The sequence below is a fragment of the Pteropus alecto genome, unplaced genomic scaffold (genome assembly GCF_000325575.1).
Source record: "Pteropus alecto unplaced genomic scaffold, ASM32557v1 scaffold20, whole genome shotgun sequence".
Taxonomy (NCBI): domain Eukaryota; kingdom Metazoa; phylum Chordata; class Mammalia; order Chiroptera; family Pteropodidae; genus Pteropus; species Pteropus alecto.
The window spans coordinates 3,695,345-3,710,798 of record NW_006436298.1 but is presented as its reverse complement, the minus strand read 5'-3'; the positions used below and the strand labels follow the sequence as shown (position 1 = coordinate 3,710,798).

Genomic DNA, 15,454 nt, shown 5'->3' with positions numbered 1-15,454 from the left:
TTAATGTCCTTCAAATCCATGCACAAATGTTTACACAGGTCTCAAACACAGGGCCTAAGTACTTTTCTTAGATCTTTTAAAGGGTATGCAATATAAAAAAATGAACATTACTTTCTGTGCACTTCTAGATATGTTCTATGGCAACATTTAAGTCTTGCCTGATGTCAAGTACTTTTTTTATTTAGGAACAATAGATGATCATGTTTTTTTTTAATTTACTTCTCAGACAAAAGTCTTAGGTAGAAATTTACTTTATTGGCTATCTGTCCAAAGACATTAATGTTGTCCATTAACGACAACAACAACAAAAAACTCAGGAAGAAAAGAGGAGAGAAAGAGGAAGAGAGAAAGAGGAAAGAGGGGAGAGAGGGAAGAAGGAGAAGTACCAAATAAAAATATAAGCTTGATAAAAGCCCTTACCTTCACTTCTTTTTTCTGCTTGTTTTGCTGAATTGTCCAATTTTTTTTGTTTTGCTGCTAAGAGTTCCCGCTTTAATTGCCTTGCTTCTTTTCTGAGCTCTTCACTATAAAGCAAAAACAACCATATCATATAAGCATATATTATACTGAGAAAAAGTTGTTTAGCAAAAACAACTAAATCTGGTTTTCAGGTACATTAAATCTCTAAGAATGTGTATGTGTATATGTGCTATGGAAACATACTTGAAGGATATTTTTAAAGTTGTAATTTTTCATAATAGTAATATAATAGGAATTAAAACTGTACCCCCTTTCAAGTACATTAAACAGAAGTAGATAAGTGATAAGGGACCCATTGTTTTCCTTGAATTTACTTGAAAGTTTAACATTCTAGTTTCAGTTTAATAATTCATGGAGATCCAAGTCAAAACGAAATTTTAATGTAAGTACTATTCTCTAAATCTGAGCATACACAAACAGATCTGGCTTTAAAACTTGCTGAATTCCTCAAATGAAACAAGTAACTACCACTTATTAAGCACTTAAGTTATTTAAACTTAATTTTTTAAACTCAAATTTTAACCCATTTAATACCACAGTTTGACAAATAATGTCCTCTTCTGCAAAACCTACCAGACTGAGTTGCTGAGATGGTGAATTCAATCATATATTAAAAGCAAACTGAAATGTAAATGTTGACCTCACTGCAAGTCACTAGTTAAGTGACTAGTTTCCACAAGCTGGTTTTAGGACAAGAGATTCATATTTATGCCTTGGAAAAACTTATTAACTACCCATGTCATGAACCCTTAGGGTCACCTGTGAAAAGTCCAAAGTATGTAATTTATATCTGTAAATGTCAAGCATCCATTTTATTTTCAACAAAAGCTAGAGTGGATCACAGAGACAGAAAACTATAGCCTAATCAGGCACGTCATTCTGGAAATGGTTCCTAAAGACCCATGCCAAGTATTAGTGGAATCTTCTCAAGTCTAAATAGTTCTAGTGTTTCCTACTGATCTCCAAATCTCTCATGTTTTTTACTACTGCCCTACTGTAGAGTCATCAAACTGACAGGTCTTAACAATGTGCATGACTCAGTTCTGTCTCTTCTCCACATCAAACACATAGAGCCATATTTTGTATCTGCATGGCCTCCAAGATCCTGAACTCTGAAACTTTCCTCTCAGATCAACATCTACTACCTTTTTAGCTTTCTCAGTCTTTCATTCCTACTGAACCTGGGCTCACACATATAATAATAAAAGCCAACTCCATAACCATAGTTCATAGTCCAGCGGCCGTATTCCAACCCCAGTTGGCTCTCTATCCATTCTGAATGTTATGGTCAGCCATTTCACAGATGTCCTCAATTGCACCCTTAATTTTCTTGACTTGTTTGTTCTTATGGATATATCATAATCACCTAAAAGAACTTGTTAAAACAAGAAGACAAGACTCCAGAGACTATGATTTCTTTAGGTGTTGGAATTGCCTGGGAATTTGCTCTTGAGGTGATACCATTATGTACATTTGGGACCCAGTGCTTTAGGGCCTTACTATAGAAATTATCTTCTCTTCCTTACAGTGTTGAGCACTTCTACTTTAAAGGCCCTTTTATTCAGCCAACTCAAATTTCTCTAGACTCTGCTCCAATCAAGTATTATTATCTTCTCAGTGGACTCTTCACCTGAAAGAATAGTTTATATATACAGCCTACCTCATCAATCTCTAACTGCTTAATCTCTTGCAATCTATCCTTCTTATACTCTACTGAAACTGCTTCTGTATCAACCAAATGGCCTTTTCTCAGTCCTTCCCTTCCTCTTTGGATGCTCTATCATTCAATGATATTAACCACTCCTTTCTTCTTGAAATTCTATCCTAATTGGACTTACGTAGCACTTTAGAGTCTTGATTTTCTGATTCTACTTCTAAGTTACTTTCTCTTCTCATCCTATAATGGTTGGTATTTTTCTCATTTCTACAGTCTGTACACTGGCATTTTGATCTAATTTCATAACATCAACTATCACCTCTACAGAAGTTATTTACAAATCTACGTGTTTTGTCGTGATTTTGGTCTTGCATTTCTAACTATCTGTTATAAATCTCCACGTACATTAGTGCTGTCCAAGAGAAATATAAGGTAAGACACATATGCAATTTTAAGTTTCCTAGCAGCCACATTTTAAAAAATGGTAAAGAAACAGATTAAATTAATTTTAACATATTTTATTTAACTCAATATATCCAAAATATTTTTTCAACATGCAACTAATGTAAAAATATTAATATGGTATTCTACATTTCTTTTTTGTACTCAGTCTTCTAAATCCAGTCTGTATTTTATATATCTCAATTCAAAGTAGCCACATCTCAAGGGCCCAGATCTAGATGGATAGCAGAGGCTAGATGTCGCAATAATCACAAATGCTTTATGTCCAAACTTGAAGTCATCTTCTTCCTGCCCAAATCTGTTCCTTCTTCTGAAGTCTCTTTTCTGTCTAATGACCAGAGTTTAAGCTACCTCTGGGACTGATCCCCCTCTCTTTCTCTGAATCACTGTCGAAGTATGTCTTTTTCCAATTTCTTTCGCATATAACTACTCTTCCTGACTTTCACCATCAATGCCTAATTTAGGGTCTCAGGTGTTTCTCAGATAAATGTAATTACTTCCTATATCTTGGAAGTTATAAGAACACAGGGAATAGCAACCACATCTTTGCTCTGTCTACTAAATACCTGTATCTTTTTAATATACTGGCTTAAAAATTTTTTACTTTGGTAAGTAATTCAGAAATTTAGATTCTGTTTCCAGAAGGCTAAGGTCTTTGAGGGAAAGATTATTTTTAAAGTAGAAAAGGAAATGCTGTGTGATGGCTAAATAAACTGTTATAAGAGTAATTTGAAGTATGCAAAGAATGAGAGGCAATAAAAGTGCGTACTATTGTAGAGGCAGTGGAACAGAGTTATTAAAAGTATTAACTTTGGATTTAGAAAGTCCTGATATAAAAGCCAAGTCCATCACTTACTATCTGGGTGACCTAAGAACAATTACTTAATTTCTCAGAGCCTAAGTTTCCTTAACTACGAAATCAGAGTAAGATATTTAAAATATTGGGTACTCAATACATGCCAACAAATGGTAGCTATTATTATTTAGATCATATGTTCAAATTAGGAGTACATTTATGGGATGTTTGCCACGTAGGGATATTTATTATGTTATTTATTGCAGACGAATGCTACCTCTACCACATATGGAGATCAACTCTATTCAAAAAAATTTTAAAAAGGCATTGAAAGCATAACAGTACCATCTAAAAATCTATCCCTAAACAGTCAAAGATTTAGTTAAGCTATTGAAGTAGTCATAGTAATATATGAACCGAACAATGAGGAATAAAAACTCAAAAAAGACTAAGTGAGACAGAGAAGGATGTCTATACAGATTATTAAGATATGCTTCATTATATCAGATTGTTGAGGTGATTAAGAGTTTACAACACTGTCAAAATCTTTCAGACTATTTAAACAACACCATTTGTTAGTACTTGTGGAATCTATAACTCTTGGAATAAAATGCAAGTTTTTAGAACAGTCTTCAGATCACAGTCTAATTTTAGGGTTCCCAATCTTATATTCCCTGGAATAGAATCCTATCCATTGACATTAATTAAAATATATTTAAATCTGATATGATAAGAATGAAAATTGTAAGCCTGAGGTATACTGCTTACAAAGCAAGCATACAAACTATGGGCTTAGAGTCTACACAGTATTTTTTGGGCTCCCTCAGAACCTAGTTTCTGCTTGTATGGTAAAAGAAATGGCTTCTATAAGCTGCTATTAACTCTAAGCTAATTAATTTTTTTCCTAATAGTATGCTTCTAATTTGAATTCATTTGAATTTTAATGTGGTTTATATGACAACACTGTTATCCACCAGACAATTCTGCATTGTATATATGTTTTAATCTGGTAAATCTGAAATATGCTCTGTTCTAATAAAAAAAAAAATTCCTTAAAAAAATCAGCCCAATAAAATATCAGTAGCCTAGAAATTACTGTAGCTTTTATATATTTAGTAATAGCAAAGAAATTACTAATTCATTCAACAACTTCTAGAGCATCTAATATTTGTTTGGTACTATTCTGAGTGAAGGCACAGAAATCAAGATGAATAAGAAGAGAGAGAAACCTAACTTTGATAGATTCTTTAAATCCATTTCCTCCCTCACCACTTAATCTTCTCAATAAGCTGTGATATCAGCACTTTACAGATAAGAAGGCTGAGGCTTACGGAGATTAAATACTTAGCCTGAAGTCACACAGTCTAAGTGATAGAGCTAAAAACTAAAAATGGGATCATCTGAATTCTATGTTCTTTCCATTATGGTACACTGATACCTTGAGAAAAGTTTCCCAGGGAGACTAAATTCCAAGGAGGGACATAAGTCAAGTACATAAAAACAACAACAACGGTACATAATAAAAAGTAGTAACTGCCTTGACAAAGAAATGACTAGATCATTTTGAAATTCATCGAGGACAGATAACCATAGGCTTAAGTAAGAATGGCTTCATAGAGGAGGCATGTGAACTGGACCTTGAGGGATGAGTAAGAGGTATCCCGGTAGGCAGATACAGTGAAGAAACACCCAAGCAGTGTGTCTAAACCAAGACAGAGAGGTGAGAAAATACAGGTCCATGTTAAAATATTTTGCTAAAGCATAAATGTTTTAAAGGGGTGGCAGGGCTAGTAACAAAAGAGAGAGCTAGGAAGAGATTCTGGGGCAAAGTAAATGCCAAGCGTCTATGAGTGGCCAGGTAAGAATATTTTCCTTCAATTTTTCCACACCTTTGAGCTTCCAAAAAATTTTTTACGATCAATTTCTTAACTGCTCTTATTGTCTTCGTTTTACTCACTAATCCACCTATTTTAGTATCTTACTAGTAACCTGTACATTCATGAAATTGCTGTCTTCTAAGAAGTAACTGATGACCTCCTAATTAAAAACTTCGACAGCTTCCTTTTAGATTGGAACTTAGACCTTCAGGAGAATCTGACTCTGTTGACCACTTTATCTTTGACCCTTTGCTATCTCAGGCACTGCCATGCCAGATCCCCTCCTTTTTTGGATATTCTTTCTCTGTTTCCATGGTTTTACTCTTCCACTTCCTGCTCCTCAAATATAATAAGTGCTTCTCAGTAGCCTAGTCTCAAACTTCTCTTCTCTCTGTTTAGAAATTTCATCCACATTCAGGACTTCGAATCCATCTAAACGCAGTCAATATATAAAATCAAGATCATTAGCCTGATGCTCTTCACACATTTTCACTTCTAAGCTTAAATTCACATTTCTAACTGCCAGATGAATGCATCCATTAGATATCCTATAAATGGATCAGATCTACCATTTTAAAAGTCAAATGGATTACAACAGAGAAATGCAAATTAAAACCACAATGAGATATCACCTCATACCTGTCAGAATAGCTATCATCAATAAATCAAAGAACAACAAGTGTTGGTGAGGATGTGGAGAAAAGGAAATCTTCATACACTGTTGGTGGGATTGCGAATTGGTATAGCCAGTATGGAAAACAGTCTGGAGTTTCCTCAAAAATTAAAAATGGATATATCTTTTGACCCAGCAATTGCACTTCTGGATATTTATCCAAAGAAAATCAAAATAATAATTCCTAAGATCTATGCACCCCTATGTTCATGGCAGCACAATTTACAATAGCCAAGATAAGGAAGCAACCTAAATGCCCATCAATAGATGACTGGATAAAGAAATTATGGTTCATATACACAATGGAATATTACTCAGCCATTAAAAAAAAATGAAATCCTACCATTTGCAATGACATGGATTGACCTCGAGGTTATCATGCAGAGTAAAATAAGTCAGACAGAGAAAGAGAAATATCATATGATTTCACTTAAATGCAGAATCTAAGGAACAAAATGAACTAATCAAAAATAGACTCACAAATATAGAGGACAATCTGGTGATGGCCAGAGGGGAAAGGGGTGAAGGGCTGGGAGAAAGAGGTGAAGAGTTAAAGAAGTACAAATCAGTAGTTGATAGTTGATCACGGGGATGGGGAGCATAGCATAGGGAATGCAGTTAGCATTAATGTCATGGCTAGGTGGAGTCAGAGGAGAGAAAGAGCAATTAGGGGGGTCATTTCATAAACTATATAAATGTCTAACCAATGTACTATATATTTGAAACAAATAATAAAATTAAAAAAAAAGTCAGATTGATCGTTCGCCTCCTCAGAAAACACCACCTTATTTCTATCTTTCCATTTTAGATAAAGCCACTAGAATGCTGACTGTCAGGCCTACCTTCTGGTATTACTTCCTTATTTTTCTACTGCTGCTAAGTAGTCACAACCTTCTTTAACAAAGTCTCTTCCTTTCTGTAATAGAGAAGTCATGAAAGCTGTCTGGGCTTTTATGACTTCTCTATTACAACGGTCTCCTACTTGGTCTATATGCCTCTGTTCTGACCTTTCTTCCATTCATTTTGCACACTTATGCCAAATCCTAAAATTCTACTCCCCTGATCTTCATAACTCCCTAAATCCCATTGAATTGTGCACTAATTTATTTCCCAAGCATCAAAGACCCTCTCATGAGCTACCTTCAAACTACTTGTTCAACTTTATCTCTCTTATACCTTCTATAGTTACTCTAAATTTCAGGCAAAACATACTAGTCATAACTACTTTGGCAAATTTTAAGTTTCAGCACACATACCTCTTTTTTCATGCCATTTCCACCACCTAAAATGGTCTTTCCTCCCTGTTTCTGTCTACCAAAATCTTCCTCATCTTTCAAGGCTTCATGGAGAAAGTAGGACTTGAGCACAGCCCTGGGGCAAGGTTGTCAACTTCACTGAGCCTCTATTTTTTCATCTGTAAATTGTGACTATGTTCAGCGTATGTATTATAAAAAGACTAATGTAAAAATTAAGAATTAATATGAGTAAGAACACTATCTGGTGCTTAGAAGGCAGTTTTTTAAGCCATTTCTAGCTTGCCCTGAGAAGACTCATGGCAGCACTTGAGGCTGCAGCATTTACCCCAAGACAGCTCGCAGATTACAGTCCTAAACTTACCCTCTAAGTTTGCCAAACATCTCCCATGTTTTTCAGAGAATTACATCAAAACAAGATTGATGCAACTGGGACAGCTTGTTTGAAAAGAAAACAGATGCCAAATGATCTGAAAAAAAGGATTACAAAGGGGACAACAGTAGCCAGATTCTGTGGTGAACTTATTGCACTGAAGTGAAGGAGGTGACAGTGTTGTCAACATTCCACAATGATATTGTGACTGAAGTAGACAACAGAAATGGAAAGAAAATCAAGAAGCCATGTGTCATTGTGAATTATAACAGGAATATGGGAGCAGTGGACTTGGCTGATCAGATGCTCACTTTTTACCCAACCGAACGCAAAAGGCACAAGTTTTGGTATAAGAAAGTCTTTCACCACCTTCTAAACATTACAGTGCTGAACTTGTATAACCTGTTCAAGAAGGCCAGTCCTCAGCATATGATCAGCCACATAAACTGATGTTGACTGAAAGAATGCTGGAAAAGCATCACAAGCCAGGGCAGCAATGTCTTCAAAGTTGTCTGTGCTCCGATGATGCCACACCTCTTTGCCTGTCTGGAAGACATTTCCCCAAGAGCATACCACCAACATCAGAGAAACAATCCAATTGGTCGCTGCAAAATTTGCTGTTCGCAGCAAGGACAGCAAGAAGACCTGGAGAGAAACATGGTATTTTTGTGCAGAATGTGATGTTCTGCTTCAGGTTGTTCTGTGCTTTGAAATTTACCACACGAAAAAAAAATTATTAAATACTGACATCATATACATTTTTGTTACCTTAGGATTAGAGACAAGTTCTGTTTAGAACTAACTCCAAGAACAGTTTTTATATTTTACTTTCACATTGAAAATCAGTCAGATTTGTTTTAGTCTTAAAGAGCGTGTTTATGTAAAATTAAGTTAACGCTGGTAGTGAGCTGCACTTTTTCTCTAAATGGGAAGTGAGTTAATGACAAAATATACTACAACCAACTTATGACTGCTAAGTTAAATAATCAATTTAAAGAAAATGATAAATAAAAATAAATGATTTTAAGTAAAAATTGATGATAAAATGATACTGATTACTAGTCAAGATATCTACTCTAATGTTATTGATGGATTTTTTTTTTCTTTTCAAAACTAGCACTCATTCCAAAAGATTAAACAAAACATTTGGGTAAAAAAAGAGACACGTTAATCAGAAGATCTAGACCAAACATCATTATGTGGCCACAAGAAAAGCAATTTATCCTCCTTCTTTGCCTCAGTTTTATCATCAACTAAGAATAGTCTGAGGAAGGTGTGAAATAATATTTCTGAATCACATAATCATAATATAAATGTAAAAAGCAATTATGCTCTACAGATCATTTTATTTCATTTCCTTTGGATTTAGGATCTTAGAGTTCATTATTTAAGGAAATGATAAAGTGCTAAATATAGTCATCTTCATCTTAAACACAAAGAAGTTGAAGTGTAGAGGAAGAGTTTTTTTCAATATTGCCCTCTAAATATGGTACAGATATCCTAATTCTTTATGCAGTTTCTCTCTTAATGTGCTAACTACTCAATGAATAAAAAGTACATTTGGAGTCGAATACCTTATTTTTAATCTGAACTTTTATACAACAGAAGACACTATGAATAAGTGACTACATGGGAAAGTTTTCAGAACTGCAGTATGTTTACATTTTTATCAGACTGCTTATATTACTTTATAAAAGTAGTGTAAATAACTTGCAATTTTCTAAAATCATCCAGCTTTTCAACTTGAAATTGAAGATTTAAAATGGCAATGACAATACAGGTGTTAAATTATAATGTACACCTGAAAATTATATAATTGTATTAACCAATGTTACCTCAATAAACTTAATTTTTTTAAAAAGGGGGGGAGAATAGACACTAAAAAATAAATATAAATAAATAAATACATAAAATGGCAATGACAAGTCTCTTGCATAATTTTCAGTCAGTTTTAATTTTTTTCCCAGCTGCTCTTCTAATTTCCTCCAGTTTCCAGGAATGTGCCTTAGGAAAATTTTGAGCTATATCTGTTCCTTTTTCCTATGGCATGAGAAATATTACCTTAATATAAGGGTGATGAACTCAAACACTGAACTTCTCTAACATTTACCTTCAAAACAAAAAAAAGGAAAGGTAAAGGTGTCAAAACCTAAGCATTTGATATGTTTTGGGAGAGAACGTTAATCTAAAAAAGTGAATGAAATGTGTATAAATTTCTTATATAGGACAGTAAATGAATTTGCTTAGAGCCCTGTTAAGCGAGCTGACAGGTAAACACATATCCATTACAGATCATTGTTTCTTGGACCATGGAGTAATACTTGCAGTTAGCATAAGCCTGTTATTTGCCAACATCTGACAAGAATTCATAACACATGGAAATGATTGAAAACCAAAAAGTACACCCTTCATGGTTTTTAGTCTATTGCTTTAATCACGAAGATACTGAATCTGTTTGCAATGAAACAACAGTTTGGCTATTGATAAAATCATAAAATAGCTGTAATAAAAGCCCATCATAGGTATTAAAACTATAGATGTGTAACACGAGTTTTAGACTTTGGTATCATTAGCAGTAACAGAGATGCAGGTTTACCATACAAAATAAAGTATCAGAATATGTTGTAGTTTATACATGAATTTTGAAAAATATATACATACATCCAGGAAATATCTAATCAAATTAAATCAGGGAAATCCATTGTACATTCAAAGCTCTGTTCTAGGTCTGTTCCCTCATCTTGAATGAGATAACAGAAAGGTTGTATGAAAGATATATGATTCTATGAAAATTACTTAGCATACCTAATATGGTGCTTGGCCTAGAATATGTACTCAACATTAGTTTGCTTCTTTTATTATCATTATTGTTTTCATCTCCATCACCAACACTACTTCCATATTTACAGATTCAGTTACTTATGAAATGAGACCTCTGGCTAAGTAAAGAGATTAAAAAGGCAAACTCTTCCATTTTCTCATGGATGCATAGATTTCAATAGCTTACTGATACATCTTTGCATTTGACACACTGCTTAGATTAAAGACCATATGCTATGAAAATGAGAAATGTAATAGTTTTAGTTTTAAAAAACTAAAAATTACAAAATCATCATATCCTAATTCTGGTCAGTAACACTAGGAACTGAATGCTTATATTCTTTCATTATAATCTGGTTGAGAAGGTAAAAAACACATTAACAATGAAATGAATATATATACCTACAAATTCTATGAGAGGCTAACAGAATCTACATTATTTTAGTCTAAGTGACCCTGGAAGGCATCTATCAGAAGATAAAAATTAATCTGAGAGGTAATTTTCTATATGCCTGTGATGGAATATGGAATACAATATGGAAAGAAGGAGAAATCTAAATGCACCCACGTATAACCTGAAGACTTATAATCTTACTTCTTTCATGTGAAAGGTCACATTTATTTTTAAATAAAAAGTTTAGACATCTGATGTAGACTGTCATTAATCTTCATAAGATCTCTTTCAAATCTTAAAAAATGGTATTGTCTTTTCCAAAATAGACTAAACAAGAGTGAATACTGCATAAAAATCATAAAATGGCCATGACAACAGAAGGTGATATTGCTATTCTGTCTAAACACAAAGTAAGAAGTTCAGAATCAGACATGTTGTTTAACAGCAAGAACTTGGCTTCACCAATATTTGAGGGAAGTGGAGCAAATTTGTTGTGGCAGAAATTCGGTCTTTAGCCATTTGCCTATTCCTCAATCCAACTTTACAAATGATATTAACTCAATATGAAAACAAATGAGATTTCCATTTCCAGTAATTCAGTATACCAGGTAACCTGAAAACATCTAGAAATGTTGAATAAGTACATTAAAAAACAACAACAACAAAAAACCTCCTTTAAATGCATAGCTTAGCTCACTAAAAACTAAGGGGTTGAAAAACAAAGTGAGGACTGAAAATCAGAGCAAGAAGCGCTGAAACTATTATTAGGATACTCTGAGTTACTGGTCTGGGTAACCTAGGAATGTGGGTTTTAACAAGGGATTTTTATCAAGAGGATAGAACTGGTACTCTTACACATAAAGCTAAGGATTCTCCACTCATTAGAAGGGTGAGAATAAACTATTTAAAAAAAAAAAAAAGCCACAACAACAATATAGGAAGACCACAAAAAGCTTGTCTGTCTCAGGTTCATGCAGATAAGCAGGCTCTCAAGCTAATAAATAGTCTCAGGGTATCTAAGGAGTATTTTTAATTAAAATCACCAATGATTTACAGTACTCTAATTCACTTGTTCAAACCAAAGGCAAATTCTATTTGAAGAAAGGAATCTTTGATCCAGATTTCACAGAACTCTGAAGAGGTCTAAAAAATGATAGCTCCCCATAAAGAAACTTTCATAATATACAAAGAAACAAGGCATTATAGGTGAGAATCAGGAGAACAACAAATAACGAAACCTCAAAAAGTCAGAAAATGCAAAAATAAAACAAATGTGCTTATTTTTGAAGAGAATAAAAGAGAATAAAAAATTAATATAAGATCCACAACAATAAGTGGGAAAGAATGAATGAATAACTAAAGTTAAACACAATGAAAAGTTGAATAGCTAAAAAAGAGATATAGTGAAAACACACACAACACAGGATGTAAACACAGAATGAAAAAAAAAATCAACTGTGGGAGGTTAAAAAGACATGGAAGGCAGAGTGAGAAGTATACTACACGTATAAGTGAAATTGTAGAAAGAGAAAATAAAGAGACAGATTGAGACAATGTCTGAGAATTTTCCAAAATTAATGAAAAACATTAGCCTTCAGATTTAGAAAGCTCAATGAATTCATGCAAGATAAATTTTAAAAAATCAAATGTAGACATATCATAGTTAAAATGCAGAGCACCATAACCAAAGTGATCTTAAAATGACTAGCATAAATTTATAAGAATAAATTATTGAAAATTAAGTTTACTTTTTTCTTTGACAGAGAAAGTAGACTGACACACATGAAATGAAAGCAGTCATGGACTTATATAACGTAAGACATAAATGATGTCTTTCATTACAACCATTAAAGCAAAGAATAAATAATGGCTGGATGCTTAAACAAAAATGATTATGGATTAGTCCTAACTAGTTTAACTATTCCAAGAATGCTAAACAACAGGTCAAAGTTAAGACTGAGATAAATTTCTACTAGCATACTATAGACTAAGTCCTTACGCATCTTCTGGAATATGATGCTGTGTTGAGTATAAAGCAGAAGACAAATCATTTATAGGTATAGGGCACATGGATGGGACAAGGAGGTAGGAGGCATAACAGTAGCAGCAAGAGTGAAAAAGACTAAGGGCATTTAGCTGACAGTACAATCTGAATCAACACTGTGATGTGGCTGCCAAGAAAGTATGTATGATCATAGGTCTCATTAAGAGAAGTGTAGTAATCCCAATAAAAATATGTTACACCCTTTGTAATTGTTCCACAGTCCTTAGATGTTCTGTTCTGTTTTGTTCAGTCTTTGTTCTCTTGGCTTGTTGGTTCTATCCTCTAGCTCAGAGATTCCTTCCTCCGAGTCCAGTCTACTAAGAAGCCTTCAAAAGCATTCTTTACTTCTCTTACAGTGTTTTGGATATGTAACATTTCGTTTTGGGTCTTTCTTAAAATTTTCATCTCTCTGCTTACATTGACTATCTGTTCTTTCATGTTGTCTACTTTATCCATTAGAGGTCTTAGCATATTAATCATAGTTGTTTCAAATTCTCAGTCTGATAATTCCCAAATCCTTGCCATGTCTGGTTCTGTTTTGTCTCTTCAAGTTACGTTTTTGTTTTTGTTTTTTGCCTTTTGGTATGCCTTCTTAAGTTTTTCTTGATAGCCAGACATGATGTACTGGGTAAAAGGAATTGCTATAAAGGACTTCAATAATGTGGTGGTGAGGTACAGGGAAAGGGGATGTGTCCTACAGTTCTGTGATTAGATCTGTCTTTTAGTGATCCTGTGCTTCCAGACTATGAAACTCACAAGTGTTTCTCAGGTTTTTTCTCTTCCCTTAGGTGAGGCAGGGTGGCTAGAATGGGCTGGAGTTTGTATTTCCCTTCTTCCACATGGAAGACTGAAGCGGGCTGGAGCTGGGTGTTCCGCTTCTCCCATAAGGAGGCTAGAGCTAGCTGAAGTTGGCTATTTCCTTCCCCCAGGTCAGTGAGGCTGTGATAATACTCCAGGTTAGGCAAGAAGAACAGAGCATTACAGCATATTTCAAAATGGTTCCCACACCCCAAACTCCCTAAGGAAGCACTAGGGGATTTTTCTGTGATATTTACTGTGAGAACCCAGTTGAGCTCTGGGAGGCAAATCAATATTGTGGAGGACTCTCCCTATGATTGGGGTCCCCTGGAGTTTTTAACTCTCAGACTTGTCCACATTGAGCCTCCAGCATTCATCAGTTACAATTCAAGTTTTCATCCCAGCACTGTTCCCATGGCAGTTTCTGCTTGTGCTCAGGCAAGCTGCAACTCCCTGTATTCATCTGTCTCTCACCAAAATGGGGGGCAGAGGTTTGCCCTGTGTCCTCAACTCTCTTAGGGATCCAAGAAGAGAAAACTGCAAGGTTAAATAGATCATTTTATTAAAAGAGAATGCTATATTTTATTTTACTTGAATTTAACATAATAATACTAAATAGAAGTGAGATTAAATAAATTTCTAAATTATATGTAAATGTTTCTTTGTCTCAGAGATTTCCTAAGAAATTCTCCCATTTTATGAAAAAATTTAATGAAAATATTAATATATTAGAGTCATTTTTTAAAAAACTACATGATTCAATTTTAGGCTATACTGATTAACGTCTTGTCCTAAAGGCTGAGGAAATTAGTATACTTAACATTTTTTCTACTTTTTCCTTCATTTTCCAATTTGGATTAGTTATATTATTGTTTTTACATTATAATGTTCATAGGATTTATTTATATAATTTTCACAGTTGTATAGTCTTAGTTTTATATTTAAATGGATCATTGTTTACCACCATCTCTTCTATTCCAGTACCTCTAGTCCCGAGTTCAAGAGATATCTGGAATAATGTTCACTTACTGTTAAATAATAGTTATTTCTGGATGTTTTTAGGTGTGTTATTGTTTTGGGTTTCCTATTTTCTTCTTTCTCTGAATTCCACCTTAATTATTTTATGAGTAGCCATTTTTACAAAAAAGTAAAGTCATTTAGAAAAAAATATTTAATGAGCTACATTTATCACAGTATTTAACCCTGTGATTCAATATGTAGCACATGTTAAATAAATAGAGTCATAAACTAAAGGAGAAATGGTATCAGAATACCAAACCTGGAAACCATCAGAGGGATGAGTTGGGGCTGGGCAAGAAGGATGAATTTTGTGAGAGGACAGACATCTCAAATGCATACAGAATAAAAATCACTAAGAAACTGCATCAGATAAAATAATGTAAACCTAAAAAGGATAAGTTCATTTTTGTGAAGGTCATACTTGATTGGTGACAGACAAACATTATGTAAATTATTTATTAAAGATTTCCCATTTCCCACAGTGCTCTTACCTTACTAACTTTGCTTTTCTGATATCAAAACAACATCAGTATTATGTAAGAGAATGAAACCATGAACAAGTGATTTTTTAAATAGAATACATGGTATGGATTAAATAGGGGGGAAAAGTAAAAGTTTTTCTGGCATTCGGCTAGACTTTCATCAGTATAGATTAGAATCATAAAATTGGCTTCTAGAGAATCATAAAATTTTACACTTTAGCTCTACCTCTGGTGCCTCACCGTTGCATGCATTCCACATATTCCAAAATCATATAGTTCTCAGAATGCATCATAATCTTTGATTACTCCTCATGGCTAAAAACAT

At 34.0% G+C, this 15,454-nt stretch overlaps 1 protein-coding gene across 1 annotated transcript in view; it reads right to left on the bottom strand.

Moving 5' to 3' along the window:
- The window catches only part of CWC27 (CWC27 spliceosome associated protein homolog), a 169,412-nt gene that overhangs the window by 74,803 nt on the left and 79,155 nt on the right, over positions 1 to 15,454 (bottom strand). The window contains 1 exon segment of the mRNA XM_015590307.2: positions 421 to 524. Coding sequence (XP_015445793.1) covers positions 421 to 524 — 104 coding nt within the window.